At 49.8% G+C, this 16,098-nt stretch overlaps 1 protein-coding gene and 1 non-coding gene across 4 annotated transcripts; both read right to left on the reverse strand.

Moving 5' to 3' along the window:
- Positions 1 to 290: 290 nt before the first annotated feature.
- Positions 291 to 10,335, reverse strand: EEF2 (eukaryotic translation elongation factor 2). 3 transcript variants are annotated; one of them, XM_036459883.2, is made up of 15 exons: positions 10,229 to 10,335; positions 9,039 to 9,253; positions 8,052 to 8,233; positions 7,757 to 7,968; positions 7,134 to 7,312; positions 6,867 to 6,972; positions 6,312 to 6,425; positions 5,946 to 6,084; positions 5,627 to 5,822; positions 4,674 to 4,932; positions 3,491 to 3,598; positions 2,162 to 2,515; positions 1,750 to 1,932; positions 1,537 to 1,669; positions 291 to 994 (listed from the first exon to the last, which is right to left on the reverse strand). In XM_036459883.2, the coding sequence occupies exons 1-15, from the start codon at positions 10,229 to 10,231 to the stop codon at positions 801 to 803; spliced, it is 2,577 nt and encodes an 858-aa protein (XP_036315776.1). In that variant the 5' UTR covers positions 10,232 to 10,335; the 3' UTR covers positions 291 to 800. The 3 variants fall into 3 exon arrangements, with proteins under 3 accessions (XP_036315776.1, XP_036315777.1, XP_036315775.1); XM_036459882.2 differs by having other exon boundaries at positions 862 to 1,084; positions 1,455 to 1,669; positions 10,229 to 10,325; XM_036459884.2 differs by lacking the exon at positions 1,537 to 1,669 and having other exon boundaries at positions 743 to 994; positions 10,229 to 10,325.
- LOC118731477 lies at positions 7,391 to 7,455 on the reverse strand. The gene has a single exon (XR_004991887.1). It is a non-coding gene; the product is annotated as a small nucleolar RNA SNORD37 (small nucleolar RNA).
- Positions 10,336 to 16,098: the final 5,763 nt, after the last annotated feature.

Here is a 16,098-nt window from a genome sequence, read left to right on the forward strand (position 1 = left end):
CCAATTTTAAGAAATCTTAACATATCAGTTCCATGGCTACACTGATCACATTTCCACGGCTGTCTAGCCATGTGGAGATAGTGGCTGCCTCTCTGCATAGTTGAGACTGGTTTACCATCACAGCCAATTCCATTAGATGGCCCAGGTCGTCTTACATTTGAACTGACACTTCAATGTTACTTACATTGAACTTTTTGTGAATTTTCAAGTGTTTTATGAAATGTATACTAGCATAAGAAAGTCCATTCCAGCCTGAATGAACTGAGAAGGAAGTCAACAGACAAAGGCAATCACCACCATAATCAAATTTATTATTCCAATGGCACTAATACATCTTTTAGGTGCTCATGGTGACATTGCACAAAATTTCCTGCCTTCTAGCTTCTGTCCAAACAGAAATGTCTACCTGTTTGTTCTTTCCCCCTTTCTGGGGGAAAATCCACTGTGGACCATTTACCCAAATAAACCTCTTAATGCGTTTTAATTCTTTTTTTTCTTCTTTTTTTGGACATTTGAGTTTTCCTCAGAAATGGAAAGAAGTGTTGGGTGTCCCATTCCACCTCCCCCACCAGCCAAATAAGTCCCTGTAGCCAGGGCATTTCTGTTGCCTCAGAAATCTTGAAATAAATAAACAGCATCAAGTGTTCATGTTGAGCGATGGCACAGAGTGGCCCCAGAACCAGCCAGGCGAGCGGCACTGTGTCTGGACAGTCTCAGATGTTGTGGAGAATGAGGGCTTGTCGTGGTTGATCATGAGCCGGTGAGGGGGATGGCACCTGGGTGGCTGCAGGAAGGGCAACCTACAATTTGTCCAGGAAGTTGTCCAGAGCTGGGATGCCTTCCTTCAGGCCTTTGCGCTTACGTGTCTCGGCCACCACCTGGCTGGGGCGGCTGGTGTTGTCAAAGGGGTCTCCAGGCAGGATCTGCCAGTGGTCAAACACACACTGCGGGAAAGCCTGGCCACCTGTGTTGGATCTCAGATCAGCGGTGAAGCCTGTGGGAGAAGCAGGTACAGGGCTCGCTGGGCAGTCCAGACTTGGTACCCTGGCCAACCCCTGGAGGTGGGGATGCTCACACCACAGAGATCAGAAACTAGACAACTCGGACAGAATCAGACATTAAAACCCCTAACCCTGCTCCTCGCCCGGGCCTGCTCAGAGACCACTGCTGAACAAGCCAAGTAATGCTGGCCCACCTCACTTCCCAGCTGCTCACCCTGAGGGTGAGCCTGAGCTACTTTTCTGCCAGACTGGATCTTACCATCTCACAAATTTACACACCTGAGTAACCACTCTCTCACCCCTCCCCCATTCAATTCAAAGTTCCTCAAGTGGGCCACCTTCTCCTACACAACCATGCTGCTTTTACATCCCAAATGGACAGGGGAGTGGAAGCAGTTTGCAGATTATATCCACGGTCCCCACAGGCTGGCTCACTCTAGACATTGCATAAGGGAAAGAAACGAGTGTATCCTAATCATCTGGCTGGAGGACAGAGAACTGCAAGCGTTTGAGAGCCACCCCAGCAAGCACTTACCGAAGGACTCATTGACAGGCAGGTAGGCCTTCACAACAAACATGGGGGTGCCAGCCACCTGGGTCTCCTCGAAGACATGGCCCCGCTTCCTGTTCAGGACTCCGTAGATACCACCAACCACTTGCTCTGGACACTGTCAGGCAATAAAAGGCTATTTAGCAGTTGCTAGGTAGGATGGAGACCAGTAGCAGCAGGGCAATCAGGACTCCCTACCTGGATTTCCACAAGGTAGATGGGCTCCATGAGTCGGGGCTGGGCAGTCAGCACGCTGGCGTAGAGGCAGCGCCGGGCTGTAGGGATGATCTGGCCACCCCCTCGGTGGATAGCATCAGCATGCAGTGTCACATCATGGACATCAAAGCGTACGCCACGCATGTTCTCCTCACACAGTGCCCCCTGAAGAGGAAGTGGCCAAAATCACCATCAAGCTCCTACCTCTACTGCTGCCTGAGAGGGTAAGGCCAAATCACACAGCCCCACTTCACTAACAGAAATGAAAACAGGTAACCCCAAGAATCCCATCCCCACCAAGTCTGCACAGGTGAGCCTGGGCCTGTGCCCAAGTCCCACTGATAAGACTCCGATGCCAATGATTTTCCAGCTGGATGACCAAGTGGCCCCTCACCTCTTTTGTGGCCCACTGGAAGCCAGCCACTACGCTGTCCTTGATCTCGTTGAGATACTGCACACCCTTGGTGATGTCAGTAAGGATATTGGGCCCAGTGCCATCAGGCCCAAAGCACCAGATCTTGCGTGCCTCAGCCACATCCCACTCATACTTCTCAGCCAGGTAGCGGGCCCGCTGCTTGAGCTCCTGGCGGGCAGACACTTCACCCTTGTCAATGTCCTCAGCCAGGCCATCAGGAAAGGGTCGTGCCTTCATGTACAGTCGATTGTGCTTATTGGGAGACTTGGACAGACAGAGCACATTTGACTCCTCGCTAACTGTCTCACGATAGGAGACAACAGGATCAGATTTCTGCAAAAGAAGCACAGAAGTCAGGCCTGCAGAAGCAAGTGACCGCCCAGGAGAGGGGCCTCCTAATGAGACTCAGGAAACAGACTGGCAATGGGCGCAAAAATCAGAATGACTAGTTTAATTTAGTGGCACAGAGCCATGCACATCTCACTTCTGTATAAATACACAGTATGCAGCTCTTCCCTTGCAAGGGGCTACCCACTGCCAATAGGACTGGCTGAAGAATAACTTATCTTGTGAAATGCTATGCAGTTATTACATGAAAAGAACCAATGTGCAAAATGTAGGCACTAGCCTAATCCTATTTTGACACATGGAAGACAAGATGAAAATGCAGTTAACTGAGAGAAAGAACAGAGATTTGTATTTCTATTATATGAAGGAAATGCAGTTTAAGGGACTTAATGAACACAGATCTGAACTCGGTTATTTGAAAAAGTGGAGAATGAAAAACAGAGACAGCAACTGGGCCTAAAGTTGGCTACTAAATGTCTATGCTCTTGCCGGGACCGGTTTGGCTCAATGGATAGAGCGTCGGCTTGGGGACTGAAGGGCCCGGGGTTCGATTCCGGTCAAGGGCATGTACCTTGGTTGCGGGCATATCCCCGGTAGGGGTGTGCAAGAGGCAGCTCATCAATGACTCTCTCTCATTGATGTTTCTAACTCTCTATCTCTCTCCCTTCCTCTCTGTACAAAAATCAATAAAATATATTTTAAATAAATAAATAAATAAATAAATGTATATGCTCTTTAGAAGCTTGTATTTGGAGATTCTGGAAAGCAGACTCCCCACACTCCGACCTCAAAAGCTATTGAGCATCTATTTGAACTTCTGGTTTCACATGGCAAAGTCACACTATCTCTTAGGCGTAGGTGGAAAGGAGGGAATCATCAGAGTCCAGCCAGGACAAGGGCTCTGCCATGCCTGCACACCATCCATCCATCCCTACCCCTACTAGGGACAGCATGCTTCACCTTGATGGGAATGCAGGCGTGGTCCTCCTCCAGGTCTTTCAGGCAGATCTCCAGGTGCAGCTCACCAGCCCCAGCAATGATGTGCTCCCCTGACTCCTCAATGATGCACTGAAAGAGGCCGTATGTTAATCCAAGAATCAAACCCAAAGAACTACTTAGAAAACCCAAGAAATTGGGGGTGGAGAATGGCAGGCTCCAAGCATCCCTTCTAGTTGGAAGTTTTTAGGGATATTTTCAGGGCCCGTGAAGGGGTGGGGGGTTAGGGGGGTGGGGGGATAAAGACCCATCATCTATAGCCACTCTATAGAGATCCAAGGCCTGGGTTCCTGGACCATACACTGACATTAAAAGAGCAGCAGTGCCCTACTAGAATGGCTCCCTAGTTGAAAGTCAACCTATGAACCAGAGGTCAATGTTCGATTCCCAGCTTGGGCACATGCCCACATTGCGCATTCAATCCCCAGTGTGGGTGTACAGGAGACAGCCAATCAATAATATTGCTCTCTCTCCCTTTCTGAAATCAACAATATAAAACTTTTAATAGGGCAACAGCTGAAACCAATTTGGCTCAGTGGATAGAGCATAGGCCTACAGACTGAAAGGTCCCAGGTTCGATTCCAATCAAGGGCATGTACCTTGGTTGCGGGCACATCCCCAGTAGGGGGTGTGCAGGAGACAGCTGATCGATGTTTCTAGCTATCTCTATCCTTCTCCCTTCCTTTCTGTAAAAAAATCAACCAAAAATAAAAAAATTTTAAAAATGGAAAAAACTGGAGAAGTCAAGTTTTAATTCTGACCAGCCAGCGTGGCTCAGTGGTTGAGCCCCAACACCTGAGCCAAGAGGTCACTAGTTCAGTTGCCAATCAGGGCACAAGCCTGGGTGGTGGGCTTGACCCCCAGCAGGGGCCATGCAGGAGGCAGGCGATGGATGTTTCTATCCTCCTCATTTCCTCTCTGTAAAGATCAATAAGAACATGAAATAAAATAAAAACAAATTTAAAAGGGGGGGGGGGGGGGGCAACAGCTCTTTGGGGGAAGGTGTGCGTTTAACACGCACCTGAATTTCCGAACAGTTCCAATTAGAAATCCCTCCTTATATGAGAAGCCACCCAATCTTTTCAGCTCAGACGCCAACAAATTGACCCTGCAGGTGGTGGTGCGTCCTGCCAGGGTGCCTGCCCACCTGCACCATGGGGTCTGACTTGGCCAGCCGCTTTAAGCCCTCCACCAGCTTGGGCAGGTCAGCCGGGTTCTTGGCCTCCACAGCAACCCTGACGACAGGGCTCACGCTGAACTTCATCACTCGCATGTTGTGGGCGTGCTCAAAAGTGGTGATGGTGCCTGTTTTCACAAGGAACTGGTCCACACCCACCAGGCCCACAATGTTCCCACAAGGCACATCCTCGATGGGCTCCACATAACGGCCCATCATCAAGATTGTTCTGGGGGAGAGACAAAAGGTATCAATGCAACCCCACTGTGGTGCCAGGTCCCAGAATGGCTGAAGACAAAGCCCTTCCTTCTGGAGCCTGTGGTCATCCCTCCTCCATTGAGTGGTGGTGCCACCCCCTAGATGTCAAGCCTTGGCTCTTCACTGTAACCCAGTGACTGTCTCAGCAAAGTGTTGGCTCCTGTGTAACAAGACAGGCACTACCTGCCGTTCCCACACCCCCCATGCAGGGCTCCATACACCGGACCCAAGACTGAGAAAAGGCAGTGTGCTGTGGGCAACCCATGAGGAGGGGATCCACGTTCTATCTTCCCACCACCAATGCCCAGAGTGGGGTTAGGGGTAGGGCTGACAGAAGACTGGCATTTCTGAGATCAGCACCCGCTCTTGGGTAAGTGACAGTAAACTGTGTTGCCACTGCTGGGAGCTCAGGAACATTTGCCTCTAACTCAGGGAAGGGATTCTACCCTGATTATTAGGGGAAGCAAGCCCCTGCTTCCTGTCGTACCTCATCCACACAAGCCTCTCCAAGTTGAGGACAAAAGGTGGTCAGAGGGCTCAACACTACCATCCTGCTGGGCACTTCACGTAAAACCCCTCTGAGCTCCCACTCCTCCCGCAGCCTGGAGCAGGGAGGGCGGGCTGGGCCCAGCCTTGGGTCACAAATGACTAGCCCAGCACTTCACCTCTGGATCGGCTTCAGGTACAGGTCCTCCTTCTTCCCTGGGGTGTAGTTAGGACCCATGATCCTGACCTTCAGGCCGGTGGACACCAGCCCTGAGAAGACTCGACCAAAGGCATAGAACCGGCCTTTGTCCGAGGTCGGCACCATTTTGGAAATGTACATCATAAGGGGCCCTTTGGGGTCGCAGCTTTTAATGCCTGGGGGGGAAAGGAAAAGAAAACATGATTCCCTAATAGTTCAGCCTTCCAGAATCCTGAGAGCCTTAAGCGTGGCAATGAGCAGCGTTCTAACCACGGGCTGCTCTGGGGGCCCCCACATACCCATGGCTGCCTCGTCGTCGGGGGGGCCCTCATACAGCAGCTCACAGCGGTACTTCTGAGCAGTCACGGGGGAGGGCAGGTGGATGGTGATCATCTGCAGCAGGGCATCGCCAGCGGGCAACCAGCGGCGCATCACCGCCTACACAGAAGGGTCAGGAGGCAATTCTGAGAACCTCTGGCATCACGTGCTCACAAGGTTTACTCAAATGCACGGTTCCCTCCAGAAGAGCCAGGCCAGCACCCGAGGTCTTCTGTCCACCCCTGCTGGTAGCCATGCTGCAGCCGGGAATGCTTCCAACAGCAAAGCCAGAGCCCAGCTCTGGCAGGGAGCCCTGTGGAGACTCTTGGACAGCCCCGCATGCTTACCTTCAGGAGTGGTTTGCCTTCTTTGTCCTTATCTTCACTGTCCAACTTGATGTCCAGTTTTTCAATTAGTTTTGCCGTCTCCTCTTTCTTAAAATTCATGATAGCATCAAATACCTAATTGGGAGTTTGGGAACATATTAGGGAGCCTGCAGCTGCCTGCTCCTGAGAAGCCTAAGGCCATGCACAGAGCAGAGAGGCAAGGTTACTAAATTCCCCACCCCACCACAAAGGACTTGACCCAGACAGGGCAAGTCTTGGGGACATCTCCCAGTAGATCGAAAGAAAAAAGTATATTCTGACTTACAGACCATGAAAATATTTTAACTAACAAAGCCCTGAAACCCATGGCTGGCAGAGCAAAACCAGACCTCCCTGTCTCAGTTCACCTAACCAACCCCAGCCAGAGATGCTGATGGCCATGGAGATTTTACCCTTACTGTGCTGCTGCCTAATCCAATATCCCAGCCGCCATCTTGAACCTGGCCCTGCCAGAAGCCACTAGGCCCAAGGGCAGCCTAGGGAATGCACATCCATCAAGCACATGCAGCAGCTCACCTTGAAGATGGGGTCCAGGATAAGCTGGCAGAATGTCCGTGGCAGCTTCTTGCCATCAGGGCTTGTGGCGGACTTGCTGAATTTACCATTGGCTGGATCAAAGTACCTGGTGAAGGCCCAACCCAATTAGGCTAGGGTGCCTAAATCAAGGTTAGAGAAAATGCCCCCCCACAGACATGGTGTTCCTGAGCCACATCATCACCTCCAAGTCCCCGCCCACCTTGCAGATTGGTTGCACAACGCCCTGCTCCTCCCCGCAGCACTCACCGGTCACCCCACAGCTTCTTCATCATGTCCTCTACCTTCTTGGCCCGCTCAGCAGGCCCCAGCTGGCCCTCACCCTTGGCGGCAAATTTGGCCACATACATCTCTGCAAACTGCTTCAGAGTGAAGGCCCAACCATGGAGACCGGACCCGAAGCCAACAGTCCCAAGGACAGGGTCAATCTAAGAGAGCAAGAGAAAGCTGTGAGTGAACAAGAGACAAACAGAAACCCCAGCTACCATGTCCCTGGGCACCATGGGCTTCAGACGTCAGATTTCATCAATTGCCATCAGGTCAAAGTGAAGAAAATTTAGTCATCATGTACAGGATGCCCAACTCTGCCTTCATCTTCTCCACCAGCAAGGGCTGGCAGTAACAGAGGGGACTGCCCTGAGTCTGCTTCAGCAGACAGGGTATCTCCTCCCCCAAAATTCAAGTATTAGATGAAGTCAGCACTAAAAACATTCCAGCCCCCTTGTCACCCCAACATCCCTAGAAAAACCAACTTTCAGATCCTCCAAGACCCCAAGGACCAGACTATGGGTCCCCCAGAGGGAGGTCACAGCCCTTTCCAGTCTGTGGGAAGGACAGGAGGAATGCAATGGGGTAGCTGGCAGGACACTTACCATGATGTTGCCCATGGGGCCGCTCTCGCCCTCTCCATAGGTGGAGATGATGACGTTGACGTTCTCCACAATGCGCTGGAAAGTCTGATAGAGCTCCTCAGGCTCCAGCTGCAGCTCAAGCAGAGCCCGGTCCATCTTGTTCATCATCAGCACAGGCTTGATGCGCTCTGCAATGGCCTGCCTCAGCACGGTCTCTGTCTGCACACACACGCCTGGGGGTGGACAGAGATTTCTCATCAGCCAGAGAGGGGACACCCCAGGTTCCCAGCCAGGGATGAGGAAACCTGCTGCTTACCAGACACACAGTCCACTACCACCAAGGCACCATCGGTGACCCGGAGAGCAGCTGTCACCTCTGAGGAAAAGTCCACGTGCCCAGGAGAGTCAATGAGATTGATAAGGAAACCGGAACCATCCTTGCTCTGCTTGATGAAGTTCAAGTCGTTCTCTGAGAGCTCGTAGAAGAGGGAGATGGCCCTAGGGAGATTGGGACAGGTTGGATGAACAAAAGGCACCCCTGTCCCATTCTATAGCTCTTCACTGTCCTCCCAAACTGCAGAGGTCAGCCTGGGGTTCCTGCCCAAGGGCAGTCAGGACAAATAATCCCTAACCACCACAGTATGTGGTAATAATAAGACCCAGAGCCTGAAGGAACACTGCACCACTTTCTCCACTGCATTCCTCTTCCCTAGAGACAGACTTCAGGTCTCCCAGGAAAGAGCTTTGCCCACCTCCCTAATTTCAGCTACAAAGGGAGAGCCCACCTGTCCAGTCCCCAGCATGGGTCCTCCCAAGCTCAACACACCTGATTCCAAATAGCAACTATATGACGGGGGAAGACCCACCTTCCACCCATCCTGTGCCCTTCACCCCAGCGGAAATAGTCTCAGGGCAGATGAAGAGAAGCTCACAAATCCCCAATGGAAAACAAACAGCAATTTCAGTCCCTTTGTTTTGGGTTCTCACCCCACTGACATCTGGGATCAGGAATCTGACATTGGAGGGGGCACTCCCAGACACTTCAAAAGGTCCTCCCCCCATGAAATGGGGACTCACTGGGTTAAGCCCCTCTTCCTCTGCAAGTCCCAATACCACTCCCATCACTGTCTCCCTGGCTGCAGGGCTTCCTGTCTCTCTAGACTGAAGCTCATTGCCCCTCATAATCCAAAAATCCAGACTCCTCAGAAGCCCCTTGGGAAAGAGATTGTGTCTGAGGTCTCCACACCAGGCTCCAGGAGAGTACCTCCCCTCCCCAGTCCAAAGAGCACCGGAGCTTGCTCACGTCGACTTGATGGTGATGCAACGCTCCTGCTCGTCCTTCCGGGTGTCGGTGAAGCGGGTCTCGCCAGCCCGGGCGGAGGCGATGATGCCGGCCTTACACACCAGGGAGTCCGTCAGCGTGGACTTGCCATGGTCCACGTGAGCGATCACGGACATGTTCCGTATGTTGGCCTTCTTGTCCATGATGGCCCGGATCTGATCTACTGTGAAGTTCACCTAGGACCGGGGAAAGGGGAGGCTCAGGCGGGTCCAGGAACCAGGCTTGGCACCAAGACCACAATCGATATACTGCCAGCACCAAGGCCAGGAGGGGGCTGATGCCGGGACAACCCCAACTCCCACCCAAACTCCCCAGTCTCTGCTGCCGATACCCCTTTAAAAATGCCACTTGTCCCATTTCTGAAAACCCAGATTTCTAGTTGTCACTTAGAAGTGACAACCCAGAATCTGGGGCTGGGACTAATGACAACTAATTTCCTGTAGATGGAGTGACGTGTTTGCAATTAAAAAACATGGACGGTATAAAGCTCCCCCCGAAACCCTCCCCCTATTGCCACTGGGATTTCTCATGCTTTACCCAACTAAACAGGTTCTTTAAACCCGAAGGTCACCCTTCAGTCTGGGGTAAGACAGGGCCACCCAACCCTTCACATTCCTAAATATGCCGCCACCACCACCCGCGTCTGGTGAGAAGCTTGCGCACTGCGAGCCTCCACCTCGTGGCTCGAGTCGGCTTCACAACTGGGCGATACAAACACAGTGAAGGAGCCAGGCCAACATTAGGAAAAGGCTTTCGGGGTTTGGCTTTCTCGGTTTTGCCGTTTCCCTGTTCCCGACACAAAGTCGAACTTAAACTCCCGGTGGGTGGGTTACATAAGGCGGCTCCCCGTCTCCCCGCTGCCCTGGCGGCGCCCGCCATTACAGCATCTGCCACATCATCAACACCCAACCCCGCCTCCGCCCCAGCTCCAGCCGGGCCCCGAGTCCCGTGAGACCGGGGCGCCCTCGGAAGCAAGCAGCACGGCGCAGACATGGCGGCCGCCGCTTTCCCAACCCCAGGCCCGCCAGCCGGGCCACCGCCATGTCTCCTCCTTCCTGCCCAACCGGCCCCAGCCACTCCAGACCCGGCAGCGCCGGCCCCACAGAGGCCCCGCCACCGCTCTAGGCCCCCAGCGAAACGGTATTACTTACCATGGTGGCGGATGGCGGTGGATTCTCCCAGGTAGATCCGAGAGAAGGGAATCGCGCCGGAGATGCGGCGACGCGGGCGGAAGAGAACGCTGACGTCAACACCCGACCTTTTATAGGCCAGCGCCGGTTGAGCTGATCATCTGACTGCGCTGCGGGGGCGGGGCGAAGCGACGTCGTGCGTAGGCGTGAGGACGCGCTCTTTCCCGTAACCCTTTAGGCGCGGGTGGAGTTGCTAGGGAATAATGCATCTGCGTTCTGCATCTGGATTTCCCTGGGGTCGGCTCCTTAGCTGGAGGCGCGCCTCTGAGATGCAATACTCAGGTTCATAGAGCAAAAAGTGCCGTTTTAGCTGAGAATAGTAATCATAGCTTGCAAAATGCCAAACATATTGAAAAGCACAGTACAGCCGGTAGCTTGGCTCAGTGGATAGAGCGAGCATCAGCCTGCAGACTGAAAGGTCTCAGGTTTGATTCCAGTCAAGGGCATGTACATTGGTGGCGGGCACATCCCGGGGGAGGGGGGGGTGCGCATCTGGTCCATGTTTCTAGCTCTCTATCCCACTTCCTTCCTTTCCATAAAAAATCTATAAAATATATTTTTAAAAAATAAAATAAAATAAAAAGCACAGTACAGTCCTGGCTGGGTAAATCAGTTGGTTAGAGTGCGGAGGGGATCACCAAGGTTGCAGGTTTATCTCTGGTCAGCACACATACAAGAAGCAACCAACGAATGCATAAATAAGTGCAACAAATCAATGCTTCTCTCTCTCCCTTCTCTTTCTCTCTCTTTCTAAAATCAATCAATAAAAATTTAAAATTAAGAAAGCACATTACAGAAGGACAGGTCGCATCATCACCACCAGGGTGGCGGGGACTCAGGGTCAACAGCTAGGGGGTAGAGATAGGGCAAAAATAAATAAATAAATAAATAAATAAATAAATAAGAAATCACATTGCAATAGATTGTACCAAAGCCAATTTTCTGTTTTAATATTATGTAAAATGATACCACTGGGAGAGGCTGGGGAAAGAGTACTTAGAATCTCTCTGTACTACTTTTGAAACTACCTGTCTATAATTATTTCAAATAAAAGGTTTTTTTATTCATGTGCTCATCACTCATTTCCATAAAGACAGATTGAGTGTCCACCATGTACCAGTATTGCTATTGGTGCATAGATATCTATGCTATATATAGATATACCAGTAAACAAAATACCAATTTACTAATATGTGTTCTTACTAGTTACTTGAATTTCTCTGTGCCTCAGTTCCTCATCTGCACAACGGGGGTACAAACAGGAAGCAATACTCCGTGTTTGGGGAGAGTAAATACAAATAAAGGGATTAACTAAATACACATAAAGGGGTTAACACCATGCCTAACTCAGTTCTCAATACATATCAGCTATTTTTTTTTTTTTTTTTCATATCAGCTATTTTAATCAGCTAGCACAGCACTGCTATTAAGACATTTAAGGCCCTACCTAGCCTGTCTGACTTTGAGTAGAGCATCGGCCTGTGGACTGAAGGGTCCCGGGTTTGATTCTGGCCAAGGGCACATGCCTGGGGTTCGGGCTCCATTTCCAGTGTGGGGCTGATCAATGATTCTCATCATTGATATTTCTATCTCACTCTCACTCTCCCTTCCTCTCTGAAATCAATAACAAAAAATTTTTTTTTTAAAGACATGCCGAAACCGGTTTGGCTCAGTGGATAGAGCGTCGGCCTTTCAGACTGAAGGGTCCCAGGTTCAATTCCGGTCAGGGGCATGTACGTTGATTGCGGGCACATTCCTGGTGAGGGGTGTGCAGGAGGCAGCTGGTCGATGTTTCTCATCGATGTTTCTGACTTTCTATCCCTCTCCCTTCCTCTCTGTAGAAAATCAATAAAATATATTTTAAAAAAAGAAAAAAAGACATTTAAGGTCCTGACCAGGTAGTTCAGTTGGTTGGAGTATAGTCTTGATATTCCAAGGCTTTTTGTTTGATCTCTAGTCAAGGCATATGCAAGAAGTGACCAATGAAGACATAAATAAATAAATGGAACAATAAGTCAATGTTTTTCTCTTCCCCTTCCTCTCCCTCCTTAAAAATCATTAAAGAAAATTTTGAAACAAGACATTTAATTCAGGGACTGTTTTTACAAAGCCTCAGAACTAAGAGACTGAGCTAAACGCTTCCTTTCCGGGGCGACCTCACTCTCCATTTCCCTTCTCTTCCAGGGGGAGGGGCCAGAAAACAGTTTTGCATTTGTCCTCATCTAACCCTAAGGAATGGTTGTATTTTAGATCATTGGTTCCAAAGAACAAATTGGCATTCCATTTTGTTATCTTTATTCTTTGTAAAGAGCCCAGCTCAATGCCTGGTTCACAGTAGGTACTCAGTATTTTTCACATAAATTAATGATATTTTCAATAGTGCAAGTAAACCTCTTTCAGTGAATCTTCCTTTAAATGCACTCTGTTGAAAGGAGAGGGACTGCAGTGGTTTTCCTGAACTGGGAAAAAGGGGAGACATGCGTCAGCAAAAAGATGTAAAAGCGAGTCTGCACTCTATAAAAAACCTGTGCACTCCTCCTCCTCCCCCACGCTCCACAAATGCATTCCCCATTTTGCTTGGTAAAGTGGTGTCCCAACCTTGATTTCCTTTAAGCAAAGATTGCTATCACCATCCTGCATTTTAACCCGGGGTGAAACTGAGGCAGGCAGGAGCTGCTCAATAAATAGCTATTTTTTAAAATATATTTTATTGATTTTTTACAGAGAGGAAGAGAGAGGAATAGAAAGCTATTGCATCAATGAGAGAGAATCATCGATCAGCTGCCTCTTGCACACCCCCTACTGGGGATGTGCCCGCAACCAAGGCACATGCCCTTGACCGGAATCGAACCTGGGACCTTTCAGTCTACAGGCCGATGCTCTATTCACTGAGCCAAACCGGTCCGGCAAATAGCTATTTTTTGAGGCTCAAAGCCGAAGAGGGCTTGGCAGGCAGCAGATGTCAATTCCATCTGCTCAAGCTTGGGTCTTTAAACACCCACACTTGTGTTCCCGACAGGTTTTATGTTAAATTTACAAGGCAAGTGCATGTGCCATTTGACCAATTTTCGGCAATAGGTGTCCAGTTTCCCATTCTCAATAAACTTGTTTAATCTTTTGTGGATGAAAGGAGCCACCTGCTAACCTGACAAGCTCAGGGGAGGCCTGCGTGACAGTCTTGCAAACTCAGAGAACTAAAATAACCACAAGAGATTATTTAAAAATTAAATATTTAACTACAAACAGGTTATAGTGGGTAGTCATGTCCTAGGGCGATATTCTCCCTGACAAAGATCAACTTAGATCTTTACTAGGCCCATTTGCCTTTTAGCTTCTAAGATAACATATCTGTGAGATGTCTGGTTAACTTGTAACTTCTTTTTTTTCTGGAGCCCCTGGGGCACAACCAAGGACAGATGCCTCAAATTCCTACAGGATCATTTTTAATTGTTCCTGTACCCACCTAAGTATGTGTTCATCATTTTACTTTTTATCCAATCCCAGGGGTTTCCCACCGCTTTGCTTTATCCCACCTCCTTAATGAATTTCTTGTAACCCACCTATGTCCCGCCTTTGTTTGCAATGTATAAATACAAATGTAACCTGCCATTCTCCGGAGCATTATCTCAATTCATTGAGGTTCTGCTTCCTGGCATATGTCTGGCTCAGATAAACTCACTATAATTTGGCTCAGATAAACTCACTATAATTCTTTACAGGTTTCAATGTGTGTGTGTTTTTTCAGTTAATACTTTTAAAAAAATTATATCTTTAAGTGCACTGAGCACCTATTGTGTGCTAGGCTCCGTATTATGTACTTCACAGCACTTCCTTGCAAATTGGGGCATTTCATAGAAGGAAAACAAAAGTTTCCATTAAGAGGACGTAGAATTTGCTCTTGAATGAATAGACTGCTTATTGATAAAATTTAATTAATATAAGTTGCAGAAGTAGGGAAAAATTTAGGAGGAATACCGGTAGGTAAATGTATAATAAGTCTCTCCCTGTCCCCTCCCAAACATCGTTAACCTTCAGGGAGAGGTGTTCAGGCCCACAGCTGGAAGGGGGGCCTAACGTTGGCTGGGGACCTCTCCCCACCGCCATCCTCAGACCCACATTTAGCAAAAGCCTGAGGAAGCACGGGGCTTCAGGAGTGAGCAAGAGCAACCATAGCCTCCTTCAGGGTCTGCAGTAATAAATACACGGAGGGGACGCGGGGGGAAGGGGGTGGGGGATGGGGGTGGAACTCGCGGAGGGAGGAATAACCACGCGGAAGAAGTGACCTCTGCAGGGAGACTCCACTACGCATGTGCTTCCTGCGGTGAAGGGAGGGCGCAGACGTGGCCATAGCGGCCCCTGCTGACCAGAGGCAGTTACTGCAACCCCTTGGATTAGATGCTGCTCCCACCCTTTCAATCAGTTAATTCGCTGAATCCTCCCCACACCGCGGGGCTTTGGAGAGGTTATTTATGCAGGAGCAAACTGGGGCTCAGAGGACTTTAGTTATCTGCTCAAGGCCACCCAGCTAGTAAGAGCCAGAAACCAGTGACTCAAAAAGGCATGGCTTAGAAGTATATACTGGTACGCATAATGGAATATAATTCAACCTTGAAAAGGAGAAATTCCGAAATACAACACGGATAAACGTTGAGATTATGCTCAATGAAATAAGTCAGTCTCAGTGATAGTGTTGCAATTTAACCTAGTTATGGATAACGAAAAGAGCAAAGGGAAAACCAAATAGTATAGGAATGCCATGTGTGCAGCTTTGCCAGGAAGCTACAGCTTAGATGCATGGCCAGGCAAGTCTGGGCAAAATAGGAAAGGTACTTTCCTGTCAGTCACACCTGGGAACAGGTCGTTGACCAGAGTAGGCATGGCCACTGCAAGCATGGGCAGATTTAAGGTATTTAATCTATGCCCTAGCCGGTTTGGTCAGTGGATAGAGTGCCGGCCTGAGGACGGAAGGGTCTTGGGTTCGATTCCAGTCAAAGGCACATGTCCAGGTTGCAGGCTCCATCCCCAGTGGGGGGCATGCCGATCAATGATCCTCTCTCATCACTGATGTTTCTATCTCTCTCCCTCTCTGAAATCAATAAAAATAAGCATAAAAACATATTTAATCTCCTAAACAAAGAAGTTTACTCTCTTGGTTGGCTCTTGCCACTTGCACGCCCGGCTGTGGGACTCTCCTGCTCCCGCCCTCCCACACACACGGACTAACGGACTGCACCGCGCCTGATACTGAACTGGGCCTAGCTCCACCACGGAGCAGAACCTTTGCATGTAGCTCTACTGGATCCCCAGCTGAACATCTTCCAGGACTGGCTTGAGGGAAATGGGACTTTGGAAACAAGCTATAGAGGTAAAGGAAGGGCCCGTGGGTCTTGGGAGGGAGGAAAGTGATGGTGACACGCCTGGGGGCTTGTGGGAGGCGGAGTGGAAGGGCAGGGAAAGGCACAGGGCGTGCTTCTGGGAGGGTTTTTCGTGTGAGTGACACCATTTGGGGCCTGTGGTTTTCTCGAGTGTTTTATATACAGAATACAGCTTTCCACCACATATGCTGTCTTGGGGCCCCCGGAAATGCTTATTCCAGTGGTACTCCTAGATCCCCACTCCCACTGGCAACAGAAAGAGACCGTCCATGCTTTTCTCCAATAACAACCCAAGGACAAATACTGTGTGATCCCACCTGTAAGAGGTCCCTAGAGGAGCCAAATGCAGAGACTGAAAGTAGAATGGTGGGTGCCAGGAAGAGAAGTGGGCAAGTTAGTCTTTAATGGGGACAAGTTTCAATTTGGTAAGATGAGAATCTTCTGCAGATGGTTGCA

The sequence above is a fragment of the Pipistrellus kuhlii genome, unplaced genomic scaffold (assembly GCF_014108245.1).
Source record: "Pipistrellus kuhlii isolate mPipKuh1 unplaced genomic scaffold, mPipKuh1.p scaffold_m20_p_30, whole genome shotgun sequence".
Taxonomy (NCBI): Eukaryota; Metazoa; Chordata; class Mammalia; order Chiroptera; family Vespertilionidae; genus Pipistrellus; species Pipistrellus kuhlii.

Excerpts from the sequence above, each read along its gene's own strand:
- EEF2 (XM_036459883.2), bottom strand. Across the intron at positions 7,969-8,051 it reads GGTAGTGGACTGTGTGTCTG|GCGTGTGTGTGCAGACAGAG; the intron begins GTAAGCAGCAGG and ends GTCCACCCCCAG. Across the intron at positions 1,670-1,749 it reads TCTACCTTGTGGAAATCCAG|TGTCCAGAGCAAGTGGTTGG; the intron begins GTAGGGAGTCCT and ends ATTGCCTGACAG.